Consider the following 17037-nt stretch of genomic DNA (forward strand, 5'->3'; position numbering starts at 1 on the left):
TGCAGATGCATTGTAGTCAGGACTGCCTGGAAGTCCTTTGGCATCGACCTCATGGCCCAGACAGGGAGTGAATGAGGAGTGAGGGAAGCAGTGTCTAGTTTAGGGCATCAGGACCAGGGAGAGGATGCAGCCTGCTGGAGGGAGATCAGAGAGAAGCAGCACGCATGATTAATGGGATGGAGGGACTGACTCATGAGGCAAGATTAAAGCACTCTGAGGAGCTGGGGTGCAGACCGAAAGGGGCAGATGATAGCAGGCTGCAAGTATGTGAGATGGATAAACACCCAGGAGGGAGCAGCTTGCTTCATTAGAGAGGTGAAAATGGGGCCTCCCTCAGAGAATGGGAAGGGTGCTCAGAAAGGGCACGGGTGACTGACAGGAGAACTCAGTAGACGATGGGTGGGCCAGGGGCAGCTCTGGGTTGCTCGGACTAGAAACATCATGGAAAGGTCACCATGCGGTGACTCTTTCAGGGAAGCCTCTGCTTTTATCCTGTGGAGTCTCGAAGCCTGCTGTGACTGCTGACCTGGGCCTGCAAAAATATTAAGTACCAGTCATTGAATGTTTCAACAGTCCTGAGGCCTTCTGCATGGAAGTCAGCCTTCTGCCATCCCTCCCTATCTTTAGTAGAAACAGAGATACTTGGTCCAAGCCCCTTCTTAAATCCAGGGCACACTCTCACCCCTGCCTGCTGGTGGATCTGACCAGAAACCCAGCCAGCACCTTGATTTACAGCTTCCTCAGTTGGCTTATCTCCAATAGGGATATGGCTTGTCAGGCATTTTGGAAGACAAGATTCATTTGAAACTGCAGTGACTATCTTCAGGCTTCAATATCAGCTTCCTACAGGTATTCTTTGAGATTTTCTCCAGAGTTAGGAAGAGCAGTTTCTGCTGTAGTCTGACCAAATGGCCCATATTGTGGTAGTTCCTCCATGGACAACTTACTCCCTTTAGCAAGACCTGTAGAGTAACCATGCTTGATTTGACTGCACATTCAAATCACTTGGGGTGCTTTTTAAAAATAGCTGTGCCTAGACTCCACTCCCAGGAATTCTGATTTAAGTGGTTTTACTGTGGGTGGTGCGGGGCAGAGGGTGGGGGTTGCTTCCCTGGTGGCTCAGATGTTAGAGAATCCACCTGCAATGCAAGAGAACAGAGTTTGATTCCTGGGTCGGGGCGATCTCCTGAAGAAGAGAATGGCAACCCACTCCTGTATTCTTGCCTGGAGGATTCCATGGACAGAGGAGTCTAGTGGGCTACAGTCCATAGCGTTGCAAAGAGTCAGACATGACTGAGTGACTAACACTTTCACTTTTTTTTTTCACTCTGGAGGGGGAGGGCACCAGGTATCAGAGCATTTTCTTTAAGTTCCCCATATGGTTCTACTGTGTTGAGAACTTCCACAGAAACACCTTTATTCGGGTGTGATTATAATTTACACTGATGTTACTCTTCTATCTGTCTAGCTAGCTAGGTACTGACTATGCTATCACCTGAACAGTTTTTCTAAAAAAGCAAGCATTTCCCAATGGGCTATCTATGTGCTTGGCCCCTTTCTTGAGGCAGGGATCCAGTGGGGAACAAGAACGTGTCCCTGTCCCTGGAGAGCTTATGGTCCAGAAGATGGTGGTCACTTAAGGCAAAGCAGGATGAACCCAGAGTACTGACGTGGTACCTTTCCAAGAATTCCATTCTATGTGTTGCAGCTATGCTTAACTTGAAATTCTAAGTGCAAAGATAGATGAGTCTCTCTAAGTGTACCTGTCATAGTTAACTATGACTCTCAGGTCTTGCTTCAACGATTTGTTTAGGAAGTAGAAATGCACTTGGTAGTAATAAGGGTAACAACCCAAGGTCTTCGTGAATCTTCAAGTTCCTGAAGACAGCACAGCCATGTTTTCCAAAGGTGGGAGGTGTTAGGGGGCATCTAACATGGTGGCAAGATAAAAGTATATGAGTGAACTTTGGTGGGGCGGGGGGGTTTGGTAATCATGTATTTCTTTTACTAGATGTCATTATGTGGATTGAAGTTACTGTAGGTGTGTTAGCAAAAGAAAACAGTGTGGAAAGGTAAATAACAATGCTGTGATGGTGATGATTTAGTGGCTAAGTCATGTACAACTCTTGAGACCCCATGGACTGTAACCCTTCGGGCTTTTCTGTCCAGGGGATTTTTCAGGCAAGAGTACTGGAGTGGGTTGCCATTTCCTTCTCCAGGGGTTTTTCCTGACCCAGGAATCAAACCCAGGTGTCTGTGTTGCAAGCAGATTCTTTACTGACTGAACCTCCAGGGAAGCCATGGTGGTATGCAGATATGGCAAAAACTGGGAAGATTATGGGCATGGACTGAAGTTTGCATAACTGCCCAGGGCTAAATGGTGCCCATTGTGGGGAGTATAGTGTTTCTAGCACAATCTCATTTTTTCTTGCCATCTCCTCTAAAGTTTTCTCGCCATCTGATGAGCTTTTTTTCCCTGACTTGAATACTTTTTCTAATGGTTTTAAGAGTTCCTTTGCCTTGACTTCATAGAGAGAAATATTGTGAGCTTGTTCATGGCGTAGTTCTGAGGTTCCCTTGAATTCTCCTTCCCAAAATTTCAAAGCACTTTCTTAACCTCTTCCATTTCTGTACCTTTCTCTCACTGGAAGTAGCTTTCACTCTTGCTTTAGGGAACTTTTCACAGACAAGCAAAGAACTATAAAATTCCACAGAGTTCCGGGGGAGAGAAGATCATTGAGACGTGGATACTGGGGGCCAGTTAAACTAAGTCACATCATGACCAAGTGACTCACTTCCAACCATCAACCCATGACAAGTAACTTTTCAAATTTCATATCTCAAAACACTTGCAGAATATACATTTAGGTACACAAGTTTATGCATTAATGACAGAAACAGAAACTCTGAAAAAACCATGATCTTCTGAATATCCTTTTTATTTCTATTCCTATTTTCAGCTGTGCTGGGGAGAGTGTTGACCACAAGTGTATGAATTTTAGAAACACTCAAGTAACATCTCTCCAAAGAGCCATATGCATTGTGCTCAGTTTGTCCTGTCAAAGTTATATGAGTGTAGGTAACCTTGAGAATTCCTTACCTGAACAATAAAATGTCTTAGTTGTATGCTTCACTGTAAATTTAGTTTTTAAGTGTTCTTATCTGATATGCTTACATCAGCATCTTGCCTTGACAGATAATTTTCTATGATAATCTTAAATAATTGTGTAAAGAGATCTCTAATGCCTTGTTTTATTTATAATTTGTCCCAGCTGTAGGCATTCAGATGAAACTTGAATTTTTCCAAAGGAAGTTCTGGACTGCCAGCAGACAGGTAAGTTATAATCAGCATGTTGAAGCATTAGCAACACTGTTATTATACAGGTGTTCACATTTGAGTACCCAGAGACTAAAAGTGCCAGATTTCCGATGAATGTTTGTAAAATGAACTGCTGGGCTGCTCAGGTTACCTTTCATTTCAGTGCAAAATAAAGGACTGACAGCATGTTAGACACCACATGCTGAGAAAGCAGAGAATTTGCTCCTGAAAACAGCTGTAATTGTGAGACCAAAATAGTGACTGCCTTAAACAGAAATTTTTCTTCTAAATATCAAGGACTTTTGTGAATTTGCATAGTGACTTTTAAAAAATCTTATGATGCCCAATTATTTGTGAATCTCTTTATTTCATTTTTAAAGGATTCTGCATAGCTGGGTTATACTAAGCATGCATCTGCTTTCTTTGGCGAGGGCTTCTCTGCCTTGGATAATCTGGGAACATTCTTTACTTGCACTGTGTATTCTATACTAAGTAATATCAGTGGTGTTTGTTCAGTAACGCAGCAGGAATGGCAACACATAAGATGTTTCCATCTGTCCAAGTCTATATGTTGAGATGGTATATAGTTTCTCAAATGAAAATACTTTAGGAATTTATGCATCAAGAACACAGAAGTTTTTAAAAAGTCAGTGGGAAATAATTTAAAATGAAATAAATAATTATATTTCTTGTTACTGAAAGATTTGAGGTCTTAAAAAGATATCACTATTGAATAAAGCATAAATTAACATGGACAACATAAATTAAAATGAAAAAGAACCAGGTTACTCCTAAGTTGTCTTTTTGTAAAATTCTTCATTGAATTTGTTACAGTATTTCTCTGCTTTATGTTTTGGTGTTTTGGCTGCAAGGCATGTGAGGTTTTAGCTCCCCACCCAGGGATCGAACTCGCAATCCCTGCATTGGAAGGCGAAGTCTTAACCACTGGACTGCCAAGGAAGTCCCCCAAATTAGCTTTTATATTAGTGTCTGGGGCTGGTACTCATCCTAGAGAGGATGGGCAGATTCATCCTGGAGCATTCCCTTTGGATGAAACAGGCTAGGACTTTGATGGACTGTCCTTCAGTAACCAGGTGGCAGCCTTAGCAGATGCTGGTGTGTCCAAATGACATGTTTCCTTTTGTTTCCGCCTCACCTCACAGTGCGCCTCTCTGGATGGTAAATGCTCTATCAGCTGTGACGATGAGGTATGATGGTCTCCTGGGCCTGTGTCTGCTCTGATCAAGTTGGGGCCGGTCAGGGGCGGTGGCTGAATGACTGAGGGTGCTTTCTCACAGGGAGAATGTCTCACAGAGCCAGTTCTAAGAGATTGCGTATGAACTAGTCTCCAAAAACCCAAGGACATTTGCTTTGTTTCTTTCTCTTTCTTCTCCCAATCAGATAGTTTTGGAGAGCTGGGGAAGTATGATTTAAATGTCCCATGAACAGCACTGTTGGGATTTTGGCATTTTATCGAACACAATACAAATTACTGACATTTGAAACTCTCACTACAATTCTCAGAGTTTTCTACCAATGTGGTACCTCTTTTCATCTTCTTAACCACCTAGTGAAATGGATTGGAATATATGTCCCACTTTGCAAAGGGGGAAACTGAGCATCAGGTAAATTAAATGTCTTGCTTAATTTCATGTAATAAAGAAGCTTAAAAATCTAAGCGTTGAAAACTCAGCATGCTGCATTCTAGCATACTGCTTCCCTTCTGCAGCTCCCTTTCCCTCCCTTCTTTCTTTCTCCTTATCTCACTCCCTCAGTCTTGGGAGGACAAATTTGAATTCCACACATGAGCAGTAGAATAAAAAAGATATACCACTGTCCCAAGTTTGACCATCAGATTTAAGTTTTTATAGCATCCAGTCCCATGTACCTTCTGCCCCACATCTTAGATCAACCACATGTGAAATAGCATTTCACCTTGGCTCAGGCAGCCTTCTCTGAGTCAGCCAAACCATTAGTCAATACATAAAGTGGAGCTTATAAATGATCACTCATTTTCATTCCTTCTAGTTACCACAGGGATTAAATAAATCCTAACCAAACATAATTCCAACACAGAAAATATGGATTAGAAGTATATTTCAAAAAATAGGCAAACAAAAAGGCAAGTAAAGAAATATAAAAGAGGGAGTATAGGGTGAAGGTAAAGTACAAAACACTCAGTCCTTAAATATCGGGCAGTTAAAAAAAATCGTAATATCTGTATGAGTTACTGCTATTCAAAGAGTAAAAGCAAAAGCCCAACTTTTCCTGACCATTAGATCAAAAATAATTTTCCCAAAGGAAAGAGTACCCTGTGATGTTTTATGATGAGTACCCTTTCAGTAAGTTTGGGAATGCCATTCATAGGCTAGTCAAGTGGCTTCAAACCTCTCCTCTGTTTTTGAGGCATTACTTGTCTTATTGTAATGCTCAGTTCAAGACAACACAGCTCAACAGTAGCACTGATTAATCAGTGTCACGAGGCCCTGTGTTAAGCTACTAACTCCACTTTGTGTTAAAAGAACGGAGGACAGTTGGTTGGTTAGTTGGGTGACTGAATGGATGGTTGGTGGGATTGATGGTGTTCTGGATAGCTGGTTGGTTGACTGACTGGTTTCTGGTTGATTGATTGGATGGACAAATAGTTGGTTGAACAATTTAATGAATAAAGTCAGCGGTGGTAATCTTCCTACAGCCTAACACTGCCTCTGTGCATCCTCATACATAAAAATAAGTGGAAAATGGATTCCCACTTAGAGTTAGAAAAGTGCAATATATGTTAGTTGTTCTGTGAATGCTTTCACAGGTGGTCTCGCATAGCGGTTAAAGGTACAGGCTGTGGAGGCAAGAGTCGCTTCCAACTGTGGCTCTGAAAGTAATAAGCCTTGCCTTAGTTTCCCCAGCTATACAATAGGGACAGAAACACCCCCAGAGTCATGGTGAGGATGAGTGAGATAATATATGGAAACTTTAGAGCACAGCTCTTGTCCTATGGCAAGCCCTCAATAGACATTAGCTATCATGAAAATGTCTGCAGACACATGTTTCCCTTAGAGTAGTGGTTCACTGAACCTAAAACCTCAGGTGGCAGCCACATGCACACTTTAGTCCCTTGGGCATAGTAAGCACAAGGTAGGATACCTTCCTCACTACTAATATCTGCTTTAATAGCCTTGGGGATGGAGCCTCATTAAGATATCATTTTGAAGGTTCATACCTTGAAAATTAAGTGTGGCATAGGCTGGATCGCTGAACTTGATCTGATGCTCAAATATCCCCATTTTGCCCTTTAAAGCTATCATCCATTTCCCATTTTGACTCTAAAGTTTTGGCTTCAGGCACCTAGTTGACATAGTTTTAAAAGGAAAAGCCAGGCCCCTTTCCATTCTTTCAGCAGACTCTTTCCATGTGTCATTCCCTTTCATAGCTTTTAATTAAGTCTTTGAGACCATGTCCTTCCACTCCTCCAACTGCCCTCAAGTGATCAGGTCCCCATTAAAAACAGCTGTGGGGGCTCATTAAGTTCACGTGCTTCTGGCTTCTCTTCTCTACTGAAGACCTGGCACAACTCCCACACACTTATCAGACACACTTTGCCTCGGATCCGATCCAGTCCCTCTGTCTTGCCCTGCAGTGGCCTCCCTGGGCCCTTGACTTGAGTGTCCTGGGCTGCTGGGTGGAGTCAGTCTGGCCAGATGTCTTCCAGGCTTATAGATACCTCTTCATGGAGGGCCTGGCCATGGGCCTAACTGAGGACTTTAAGGAGCTTCATTCCACCCAAGGGGACTGTTAACTTCAGAACCTGAGAGGCAACCTCTCTCACACTAACTCCTTCCTTCAGGACCTATTTACTGAGCCCTCCTGACATCCCTGGTACCTCCAACCCCCAAGGAATCAATGGGATGCAGAGTCAGAGATGGACCCTGTCCTCCAGGAGCTAACTGGTTAGAAGGGGAGATGAGCACATGTGCTTATCAGCTGACTTGCCTCCACAACCTCTTGCTACAAACTGTGTGACAACTTCTGTCTCCAAAAAAGTCAATTTGCAGCATTAAGATACTTATAAAGAGGGCACATAGTAGGTGCTAATAGACACAAACATGGTTCTTTGGGGACTCATAATGCACCTTGCACCATGCTCAACAATTTGCACTCACTGGCCTACTTCATCTTCTCTCTGAAATAATTGTTGCTGTCTCCATCATTCAGATAAGGAAACTGAGACTGGGAGTGTTAAAAGGCTTTTCTCAAAGTCATACTGGTTGCAAGTGTCCAAGTCTCTGATTCTGAAGCTAGTATCTTAGCCTCAGAGCTAATACTACCTTCCAGGTAACACAAGCTTAGTGCTGATGTTTCTCACTTCCAAGTACTCTTCCTCCCCAGTTTTCCTTACTATCTGTGATGGCCCAATTACCATGGCCTGGTTTGGGACTCTAACCTCAGGTATCTTACCTAACCTGCCTTTGTGACCTGAAGTCAGACTTCTCTGAGCAATACTGAGGCAACAAATAGTTGAAGACAGTTGCCTTTTTTGTCACCAGCTCTTTATTTCTGCATTTTTCAAACAACTTCATCTTCAGATGTTTTGTCACAGGTGGCTATGGAATGGATGCTTGCCATGTCTGTCCAACTTAAGAGTTCCTGGTTTGCCCAAGCCCTTCAGCCTGTCATTCTGCCCTTGTCACAAAGCGATGGGCAGACTCCTAAGAAGTTTGGCTTAATTTCGGGCAGAAGTAGCATAGTGAGGGAAAGCCGACAAAATATTTCTTGTTTCCTTTTATTGGAGGAGGGAGAATGGAGAAGGCAATTAACTACTGTAAAGAGACATAGAGAAAACAATTTATCCAGACTAGAATCTGGCTAATTCTACTCTGATTCTTTCATAACGCAGCACTCTGCTCACTCAACTTCAGGGGCCTTACTGCATTCCACTGTACTTCCCAATAATTTAATCCAAGTAGTTGTTGGCAAGGAGATGTTTATGAAGTCATCACAGTGACTGTATATCCCTAATGTAACAATATTGCCTGTAATGAAAATTAAATGACACCTTTCAGATTAAGGGACCCAGTTCTACCTCAGTGATGCAACACCCTTGCAAGGTTGATAATATTTGTTGCATACTGTCACTCCTGTTCCTTCTACACCGGATGAGAGTGGAAACAGAGGTTGATACCTGAGAAGTGAGTCTCCTAATGCCCAGTCCAACATGATTCCATGCAGTGCTGTCTATTATAAGGGGCACGAGGTCATCATTTCCAAGAAATGAGGGTGGGGAAAGAACCAAATATTTATGTCAAATTATGAAACATTTTATTGAAGCTTCATCTCTAAATAGAGTGGAAATGGTGAAATATATTTATTTTACTTAACAAATTTAAACTTAATAAATTTATAACTGTAGTCATATCCTAATTCTATTAACAAACAACATGTTTGGTTTGGGAGTGGGGAGTATAATATTTTGGATAAAATTATAAAAATCAAAATATTTAATCTTTCACTTTATTTTTTATTTTCTCAAAGTGATCACAAGGGAGGTCAAATATAGTGGAGTTTAAACAGTTTCCCCAGGAGCTTCTCTTAATCTCTTCCTTCTGAAATCATTCTCTCTGGAAGCATCTTTCATGTTATTGGTGGTGATGTTTTGTCTTTTCTGAGTGTTTTATCTCTTATGGGTACTAATGTGCCAGTGGCTTCATGTGTGATTGGGGCTGATCTCCAGTATCACCCTCATGGACTTAAGGAAATATTGCTTCTTTCCCAAGATTTTCAGTTGCCTTGGGTTTGTCTTGTATTGTCTAATATTTGCAGAGAAAGACTGACCACAAAGATATAGGTCTAATAGCAGTAATACCAATTGACTAGGGATATTTGAGTAGGAATTTATTTTATAGTTAGGGATGGAGGGTAAGTTATGATGACTTTGGATTCTCTACACAATTGTAAGGATTTGGAAAGTCAATATATGGAGGCCACTCCTATGCTCAGCAGGTAGTTTTATTGATTGAATGGAGGTTAACCTCCCTTTGCATCAAGGTCTATACCTCCAATTTGTCTCATATGATCCAATGAACTTAAAATTACATTTAAATCTGCACATACCTCGTGGCTGCCATGTTGGACAGCCGGGCTCTGAGAGTGCTGTGTCCTACAGAAGGGGGACATTTGTCAGCACTCCCAGCTGGACCAATGTAGTGTCCGTGCAGCCCAGAGCTTCTTTGAAGAACAAGAGTGTGGCCTTCATCTGGCCCCTTTGAATAACCGAGAGAAACTTGCTCACCAAAGGAGCCAGTTCTTTTCTGAAAGGTGCTAGCAAGGCTTTTAATTTCCGGCTGAATCTCCACCATTGCCTACTAATAAAGGATGCATCTTTCTAACTAGCTTACTGCTGTACTTTTGTGTCTCGCTAGAATCAACTCCGTGGATAAGTAAATGTCCCAGAAAAAAAACATCCCTGCAGTGGCCTGGAGTTAGGGGACTTTAGCTCAGGGTAAAGATATGTTACAAATTAAATGTTGCAGTTGGTATGTAAAGCTGCAATAAATAGAAACTGAGTTACATCAAGGACGGAATTAAACCTTAAATTTAAACTCCACAGCACTGTAATTAAAACTTAGCCTGTAGCAAATCATTCACTTGAGATTAAAGTAGTGTGGGGGAAGCAGAGGTTTGGGCTTACCTTGCTACAATTTATAAGTCTGAGCTACCAAAAGCTAACAGCCCTGCCCCCAAATCCAGCTCCCAATTAAAAACACAGTTTGAAAACCTTTAGGAGGCCTGAGGGGCCCCTTTAACAGAAGTCTGCCCCTTCCCCCCTGCCTAAGTCTATGAACAAATTAAAAAATATTACCTGGTCCCCTGATGGTCTTCTGAGCTGACACGGTGTTTTCATTAATACATCATTAGAGTAATGGCATTGTGCTGTCGTTTTTCTTTCAAAACAGCCTGCACTTCAACCACTGTTAATACAGGTTCAGAGGCCTCTGGACACTTTGTTCCTGGGAAATGTAATTCAGGTCATAGAAATTTTTAAAAAGGAAGACAAACTGTAATGAATAATTTTTAAATGCATTTTCTTTTTATCCCAATCTGGGATTTTCAAGGCTTGCTTAGTGTTTTAAGTTTATTTGTTAGTTTTGCAAAACAAGTGCTGGGGTAAGCTTAACTTTGGCCTTAACTCCAAGAGCCAGCTGGCATTTCCAGTTCCCCCAAAACAGCCTAAAATAGGTGTCTCTCAGGTTGGAGTACATCATTGCATGTAAAAGCAGTCTGAGGACCCAAAGTTGAAACTATGGTGTTTTTATTTTCTAGACTGTGAATTGTTACCTCATAGACAATAATGGATTTATTCTGGTATCTGAAGACTACACTCAGGTGAGTGAGGAATTTCTACCTACTTACAGTAAGGATCCCAGACTGTGCTTGGGTCAAGGGAAGTGAAATATGGTGTTGAAACTTTGAGACAATGATCTGTATTTAAGAGGTAATAGCAGGAGATTATAAAACATTATTTCCACCCCTTGAAGAATGTCACAGCCTACTTCTCAGCAGGCCCCAAAGAGATTTTACCTCCAGGGAGGAGAGGAGGGGTGCAGAGCCCAGGGTCTGCTCTCTTACACATAAAATGTTCCATTTATAGAACTCTTTACCTCAAGTATGGAGGTGCCTGAAAGAGTTCGGGTAATTTTAAGGAGGGTTCCTCCTTTTAATATTTTGATGTTTTATCTTTATATATAATTTATACATCCACACAAATATATGTATGTATGTATGTCAACATAATTATTCTTTATGGCTTTCTTTCTGGTTTTTCCTTTTTAAAAGTCAGTTATCTGAGTCCAAGGATTAACTTGGGTTCTCAACACTGAGGGCCAAGAATCCACATGTAGATGAAGAATGTTTTCATTTGATCCAGCCGTGTGCAGTGTGGGGGCAGGAGGGAGAGAAGGAAAGAAACCAAGCTAGGGTGCTCAACAAAGAAAGCTCCACTTTTATTTGGAAATCAAAGTAAGAGTTAAAATCAATAGCATTGTAATAGAGAAACATGAGTTTCTCCTTTAAAACTTGGTGCCTGAAAGCTTTCTCTGCAGTTAATGAAATTAGCATGTTAAAGTCAAATCCAAATCAGTTTAGCCATATGGTATAGGAAAGAAACACCAGAGGTGGAGGCAGATGGTTTCTGATGTGAGCTCTCTTCCTTAACTCGATTTGGGATATTGGGTACATCCCTTAACTCGCCGGGACTCCTGGTGGGTTCTATGAACGGAGGATGGTTGACTACAGAAGTCTTCTTCTAACTCTAATACTTGAGGATGCTAGCATTTGATGAGGTTTCATTTACATCATTTAAAATGTTTCAATAGCCAACAGTGTGATAGACCCATTAATGCCTAATAAATTAGTTAATTGTCCGTAAGTATGGCTCCTTAGGGTCTGAGCTCAGTGGCTTGTTAGTCTGTGAACTCTGGCTCCAGGTAACATGTGGAACTGTGCTTTGGCTTTCCCTCCTACCTGTGAGAATGTTGTGGGATTTTAAATGTGCCTTTGCTGCTGCTGCTGCTAAGTCACTTCAGTCGTGTCCGACTCTGTGCAACCCCATAGACGGCAGGCCACCAGGCTCCCCCATCCCTGGGATTCTCCAGGCAAGAACACTGGAGTGGGTTGCCATTTCCTTCTCCAATGCATGAAAGTGAAAAGTCAAAGTGAAGTCGCTCAGTCGTGTCTGACTCTTCACGATCACATGAACTGCAGCCTACTAGGATCCTCCGTCCATGGGATTTTTGAGGCATTTGGTCGATGGTAATCACATAGTTGAGACTCAGACTGCTCACACATGGTCTCCTCAGATGCTGGACGTCACTGCATGTTGAACAGTGGATGGACATTAGATAGGAAAGATAAGCACATGAGATGTGGTCAGTTTCTTGGGAGCAGGAATGGCCATAGGCCTATGGTAATGTGCCCCTGGGTCTGGGAGGAGTGAGAACCCAAATTAATCCCCTGTGAAGACGAGCTCTGTCGTCCTGCCATAATCATGGAGGGCTGAGATGAGAACCTGATCCTGGGGGGGACAACATGGCAGATGTCTTTAAGTGGTGAGTCTTGGACAAGCCAACACAATGAGCCACTGGAATAGTAGCCTCTCCTAAGCCACAGCCACTACATGTGGCCTCTGCTCCCTCCTTTACTCCTGGGTAGAATAGCCCACGGAGCCTGCCCTGCCTCAGCTTGTTTGATGTCTGGTTCCTGTACCCCTATTAGGTTAATTCTTCTTCATCTAACAACCAGTTCCATTGATACTGGCATATTTATTTACACACAGCGAATGCACATGTCCTTCTTGCTCCCAACAGCAGCACATACCCACAGAGTTTGCCAAAAGTTCAAATTTCCCTGGAGTGAAAAAGGCAATGCTCAATCTTAAGTCAGCGAAATGTCATTTCCTTCTTTCCTCCTCTTTTCTGACTTTTTGGCAAAGCCTGTATGTGCCTTTCTGCCTGAAAATTCCTAAGAGCCTGCTTGAGGTCACACCATTACAAGGAAATTAGGATTAAATTAATACAAAGTCTATGGACTTTATGTAGGAGCTTCCCCAGTGGCTCAGCAGTGAAGAATCTGCCTGCCAGTGCAGGAGACACAGGTTCAATCTTTAGGTCAGGAAGATCCCCTGGAGAAGGAAATGGCACCCCACTCCAGTATTCTTGCTGGGAAAATCCCATAGACAGAAAGCCTGGAAGGTGACAGTCTGTGGGGTTGCAAAGAGTTGGACATGAATGAGCACATAGACACATGTGGAATTTATGTGATTTGGGCTCTGAGTGTAATGCCCTCTACTCTCCGCCACATAAGACACAAATTCTGAGAGCACCCACAGTAGAGTTGGGGATTCTCTACTGGTCTGCACTGGCCCCTTCCAGTCTGTTGGCAGAGGAAGGCTGTTGGTCCAAGCTCTGTTCTGCCATATTGGATACATCTTCCCCCTTGGCTCCAGGAGTCTGGAGGGATGCCCGAGGATGTTAATCCTTCATTCCACCATTCAGAGTTTGCAAATCTCGGCCAACACCAAGAATTAGACTCGCAGAAGCATAAGCTTAGCAATGGGGGAGTGCCCTGAAGACAGTCCCAGAGCTGGAGTCAGCCATTGGAAGTCTGATTGGCCAAGCCTTCTCTTCCCAGATCTGGACAGCTTTATTCTTGGTCAACATATTAGCTGCCTATGGACAAAATGAAGGTGCTCCTCAGAAAGTGACTTAGAGAAAGGATGTTTTCTCCACTGTAGGAAATTTATAGAGCCAATGAAGAAGACTGCTGTATATCCCTAAACAGGTCATTTAGGAATTATAAACAGTTCTTTTTCTTACTGCCTAGGAAGCCCTTTCACAGTCTGTTTCTGTCTGTATGAAGTAGTGTTTTACTCCCAAGGAATTAAGAGCAGATTAATGCCTACTGCCTCCTTCCAAGAGTGTGTGTGCACGTGCTGCTACATGCATGTGTTTGTGCACATATGTGCACCCATGTGCATGTGCGTGTTATTTCCGGCACTTAGCACGTGTTATGCAATGCCACTCTTAGCCCACCCCCCACCCCTGCCATGTATTTGAAACATCCACATCTGCTTATTTGTTTGCTCTGTAATCCCATAACTTCTCATGACTATTAAGACCTTTTCCATGTTTATGTTAACAGTAGTCCTGAAAACCTCCTTTTGCCCTTGTCAGCTCCAGGACACAAACTGTGTCCATTTTTATCTCTTCTCTGGTATTTGGGCGCATTATTTATCTACACTTCCTCTTGGGTCGTCTTTTCTTCCCCACAGACTGGAGACTTTTTTGGTGAGGTGGAGGGAGCTGTGATGAACAAATTGTTAACAATGGGCTCCTTTAAAAGGTAAGGATTTTACGGTTCCTTGCCCTACCCCCCAACCCCACCCCCCGAGAAAGGTTGCCTAAATAAAATAAAACAAACCAAGGTCAAATAAAGCAAGCCCAGACTTGACCCCATGGCTGTGTTCATGTTCCAGAAGATCTCCTGAAATTTGATGCCTTTTGCATGAGTGTTAAGAGTCTCAGAAACTCAGCTCACAATGCATTCCCTGTTCCCCTAGCAGAGGCTGGTCCTGAAGTCAGGGCCTGGACTGGAAGGAGATTATATTGGTCTGAAGCAAGTGATTGCAGAGAAGTAGGAAACATTTTCATCTGGTCAAAAAAGGAAGAGAGTGTCTTGTCTCACACTGACAAACTGGTGAAACTTGCTAGAAATGTGGAACTCAAAGATGGAAAGTGATGTTTAGAGACTTGATATAATTTTAGAAAATCAAGTAAAAATTCACAAAACATGCTCCCAGATGGAGGTAAGTTTAAATCTACTGCTAGAACACAGCCGAGAGGTTTCAGAATTCATGGTAGGGACCACTCAGTTGAGTTGCAAGGGCTCTTGTTGACTCTGAGTGAAGCGCACAGCCCTGTGTCCCTCATGGGCAGTCCAGCATACCTGTGGGAACACCAGAGCTGATGGGAAAGGACGTCGCCCTGCACGACCAGGATGCCAGGGATGTCCCCCCAGGAGTCAATTCTTCCTCGCCTCAGCCTCCCAGGGAGAGTGGTGGCCTCTGAAGTGGTACTTTCGTGGACGTATTTGATGCTGTTAAATATATAATATCAGGAAATACAAGGATGGAACCCAGCTCACCTGTGAGAACTATTGCACATAGGTTGCCAGTGGGAAAGACAGTCCCCAAGTTTATTACTCCCCTGCAGCTGAATGGACAGGAAGTGTTAGCTCAGGAAATCAGACTTTTAAGCTAGTCAATAAGACCAACTGAGTGCTGTGCTGAAAGCAGGGAATTCAAAAATGATGACCCAATTTTTGAGATTCTGTAGCTTGTTTGTGCCAGAAAGAGGGAAACAAGAAATGATATGTTAAAATGGCATAGCTCCAGCACTTCTGCAACCTCTGACACACTTGCTTTCCAGCCTGCCTGAGTGTTCACCCCTGCTAGATTCCCTCTTTAAAATTCAAGTACATTTTTTGCCAGGAGTCATTGTGCATAAGCTTGAAAATTGGGCATGGAGCTGGACAGGGGCTGCTGTGCTGGGTTGTCCGTCGAGGCGCCCCTGGCTTCTTGTGTCTTTACGTGGATGTGTACATTTGTGTTGCGTTAGCTTGTTTTCAACTTGGTGGGGGTAGGGAGAGACAAAAGAGGGAGAATAATCACACACGTGTTTCTCATTTGAAAGCATATTTTTCAACTCTTTTTTTTTTAGCAAAATTACTTTTTTTCCCCCTCTTCCCTCTTGGATATTCCTTTCAAACAGTTTGGTGGGAGAGAGGAAAGGTTGAAGCGGTATTTTAAGTTCCTAGATTTCTCATTACTGTGGGTGAAGTATGAATGACTTGAATTTAGAGCTTTCTTCTACAAAAGTGGCTAACATCTGAGAAAAGGGGAAGGCTGGGACTCTCTCTTCGATTTTAACAGCAAGTGCTGTCATCCAGGAATTACCTGACAAACCTCCTAGGCCTCTTTGAAAGCCCCCTCATGAGGCCAGGACAGAAATTAGAGTTTGAGATTTGAAGTCAGATGGATTGGGTTCAAATCCAGGCTCTTAACATTTTCTAGCTGCATGGCTCAGAGTTAGTCATGTTACCACCCCAAGCTTTGGTTTCCTTACATGAAAAATGAAGATGCTAATAATAATTACTTGCAAAGTTTTCTGTCAGAGTTAAGGAGATAATAATAAACATAAAGCTCTGACACAGTGCCTGGCATATATTAAAGGCTTCATAATTGCTAGCTGCTGCTAGGATTTTTGTTGCTGTGGATCTTTGACTTTCCTTTTTACCTTGCACCAGATGAATTTTTTTTAATTCACATATTTCACAACAGGCTTTTCATGACACCTGGCAATGGGGTCTCCATCCAGTATTGGGGTACTGCCATCCTTTTGGAACTCAAACATTCATGCCCTTGCCTTTTCCAGCATGCTTACTCAGAGAGTAAGGTTGACAGTCCTTTTTGTCAGAAAAAGTCTGTATTTCAGAAGCCCTGAAAAGATGTAGCTGAAAATAATGGTGTGATGTCAGGCACCATATTTAACTGCACCCCACTCCCGAACACAGGGTTCATGGAGGCTGAGTTGCTTTGGTGACATGGCTGAGCCCTGATAAAGGTCAAGGTCCATTCACCTAGTTGACCTGCCATCTCAGCATCTTGGACAGTGCACCCTGGCACAAAGTTTCTTCATTTGGTCTACTCATACCCAAGTTTCTTAAAGAAACTCCTTTCATACCCAAGAGCCCTGCAAACCATCTTCTTCAGAACAGCAGAGCTCAAAATGAAAAATGAATGCCATCTCCCTTTATCAGCCTCCTTTTATCTCTCCCCACTGATCCATAGTCACTGCCTCTCTCTCTAAAGCAAGACGATGCTTGCCTGCTTGGCATGGACTCTTTCTTTGGTTGCTTGGCCACTTACCAGGTGTCTTGATGGCTAGTCTACTTAGTGGTGCCATCAGAGGGAAAGCACATCTGCTTGTGGTCTGCAGTGCCATGTTGGAGGAAGAGAAGTCACTGATTTGTGCAAACAAATTACCAACTTGAGGGAGCTTTGAGAAGGTTCTTCAGTTTCACGTGCAAGCAATCTAAGAGGGATAGTGGTCTCTCTTGGTTGCTTAGGCTGAGTCTTCGATTCGACCCTATCTACCCAGCTTATAGAAAAC

The 17037-nt window shown here is 42.8% G+C and overlaps 1 protein-coding gene across 1 annotated transcript in view; it reads left to right on the forward strand.

Moving 5' to 3' along the window:
- Positions 1–17037, forward strand: part of CACNA2D3 (calcium voltage-gated channel auxiliary subunit alpha2delta 3) — an 877155-nt gene that overhangs the window by 784682 nt on the left and 75436 nt on the right. Inside the window, exons 28-31 of the mRNA XM_052639295.1 lie at positions 3273–3334; positions 4483–4527; positions 10634–10696; positions 14139–14209. Of these exons, the coding sequence (XP_052495255.1) occupies positions 3273–3334; positions 4483–4527; positions 10634–10696; positions 14139–14209 (241 nt within the window). The remainder of the gene's footprint in view (positions 1–3272; positions 3335–4482; positions 4528–10633; positions 10697–14138; positions 14210–17037) is intronic.

This window comes from Budorcas taxicolor, chromosome 1 (genome assembly GCF_023091745.1).
Source record: "Budorcas taxicolor isolate Tak-1 chromosome 1, Takin1.1, whole genome shotgun sequence".
Classification (NCBI taxonomy): domain Eukaryota; kingdom Metazoa; phylum Chordata; class Mammalia; order Artiodactyla; family Bovidae; genus Budorcas; species Budorcas taxicolor.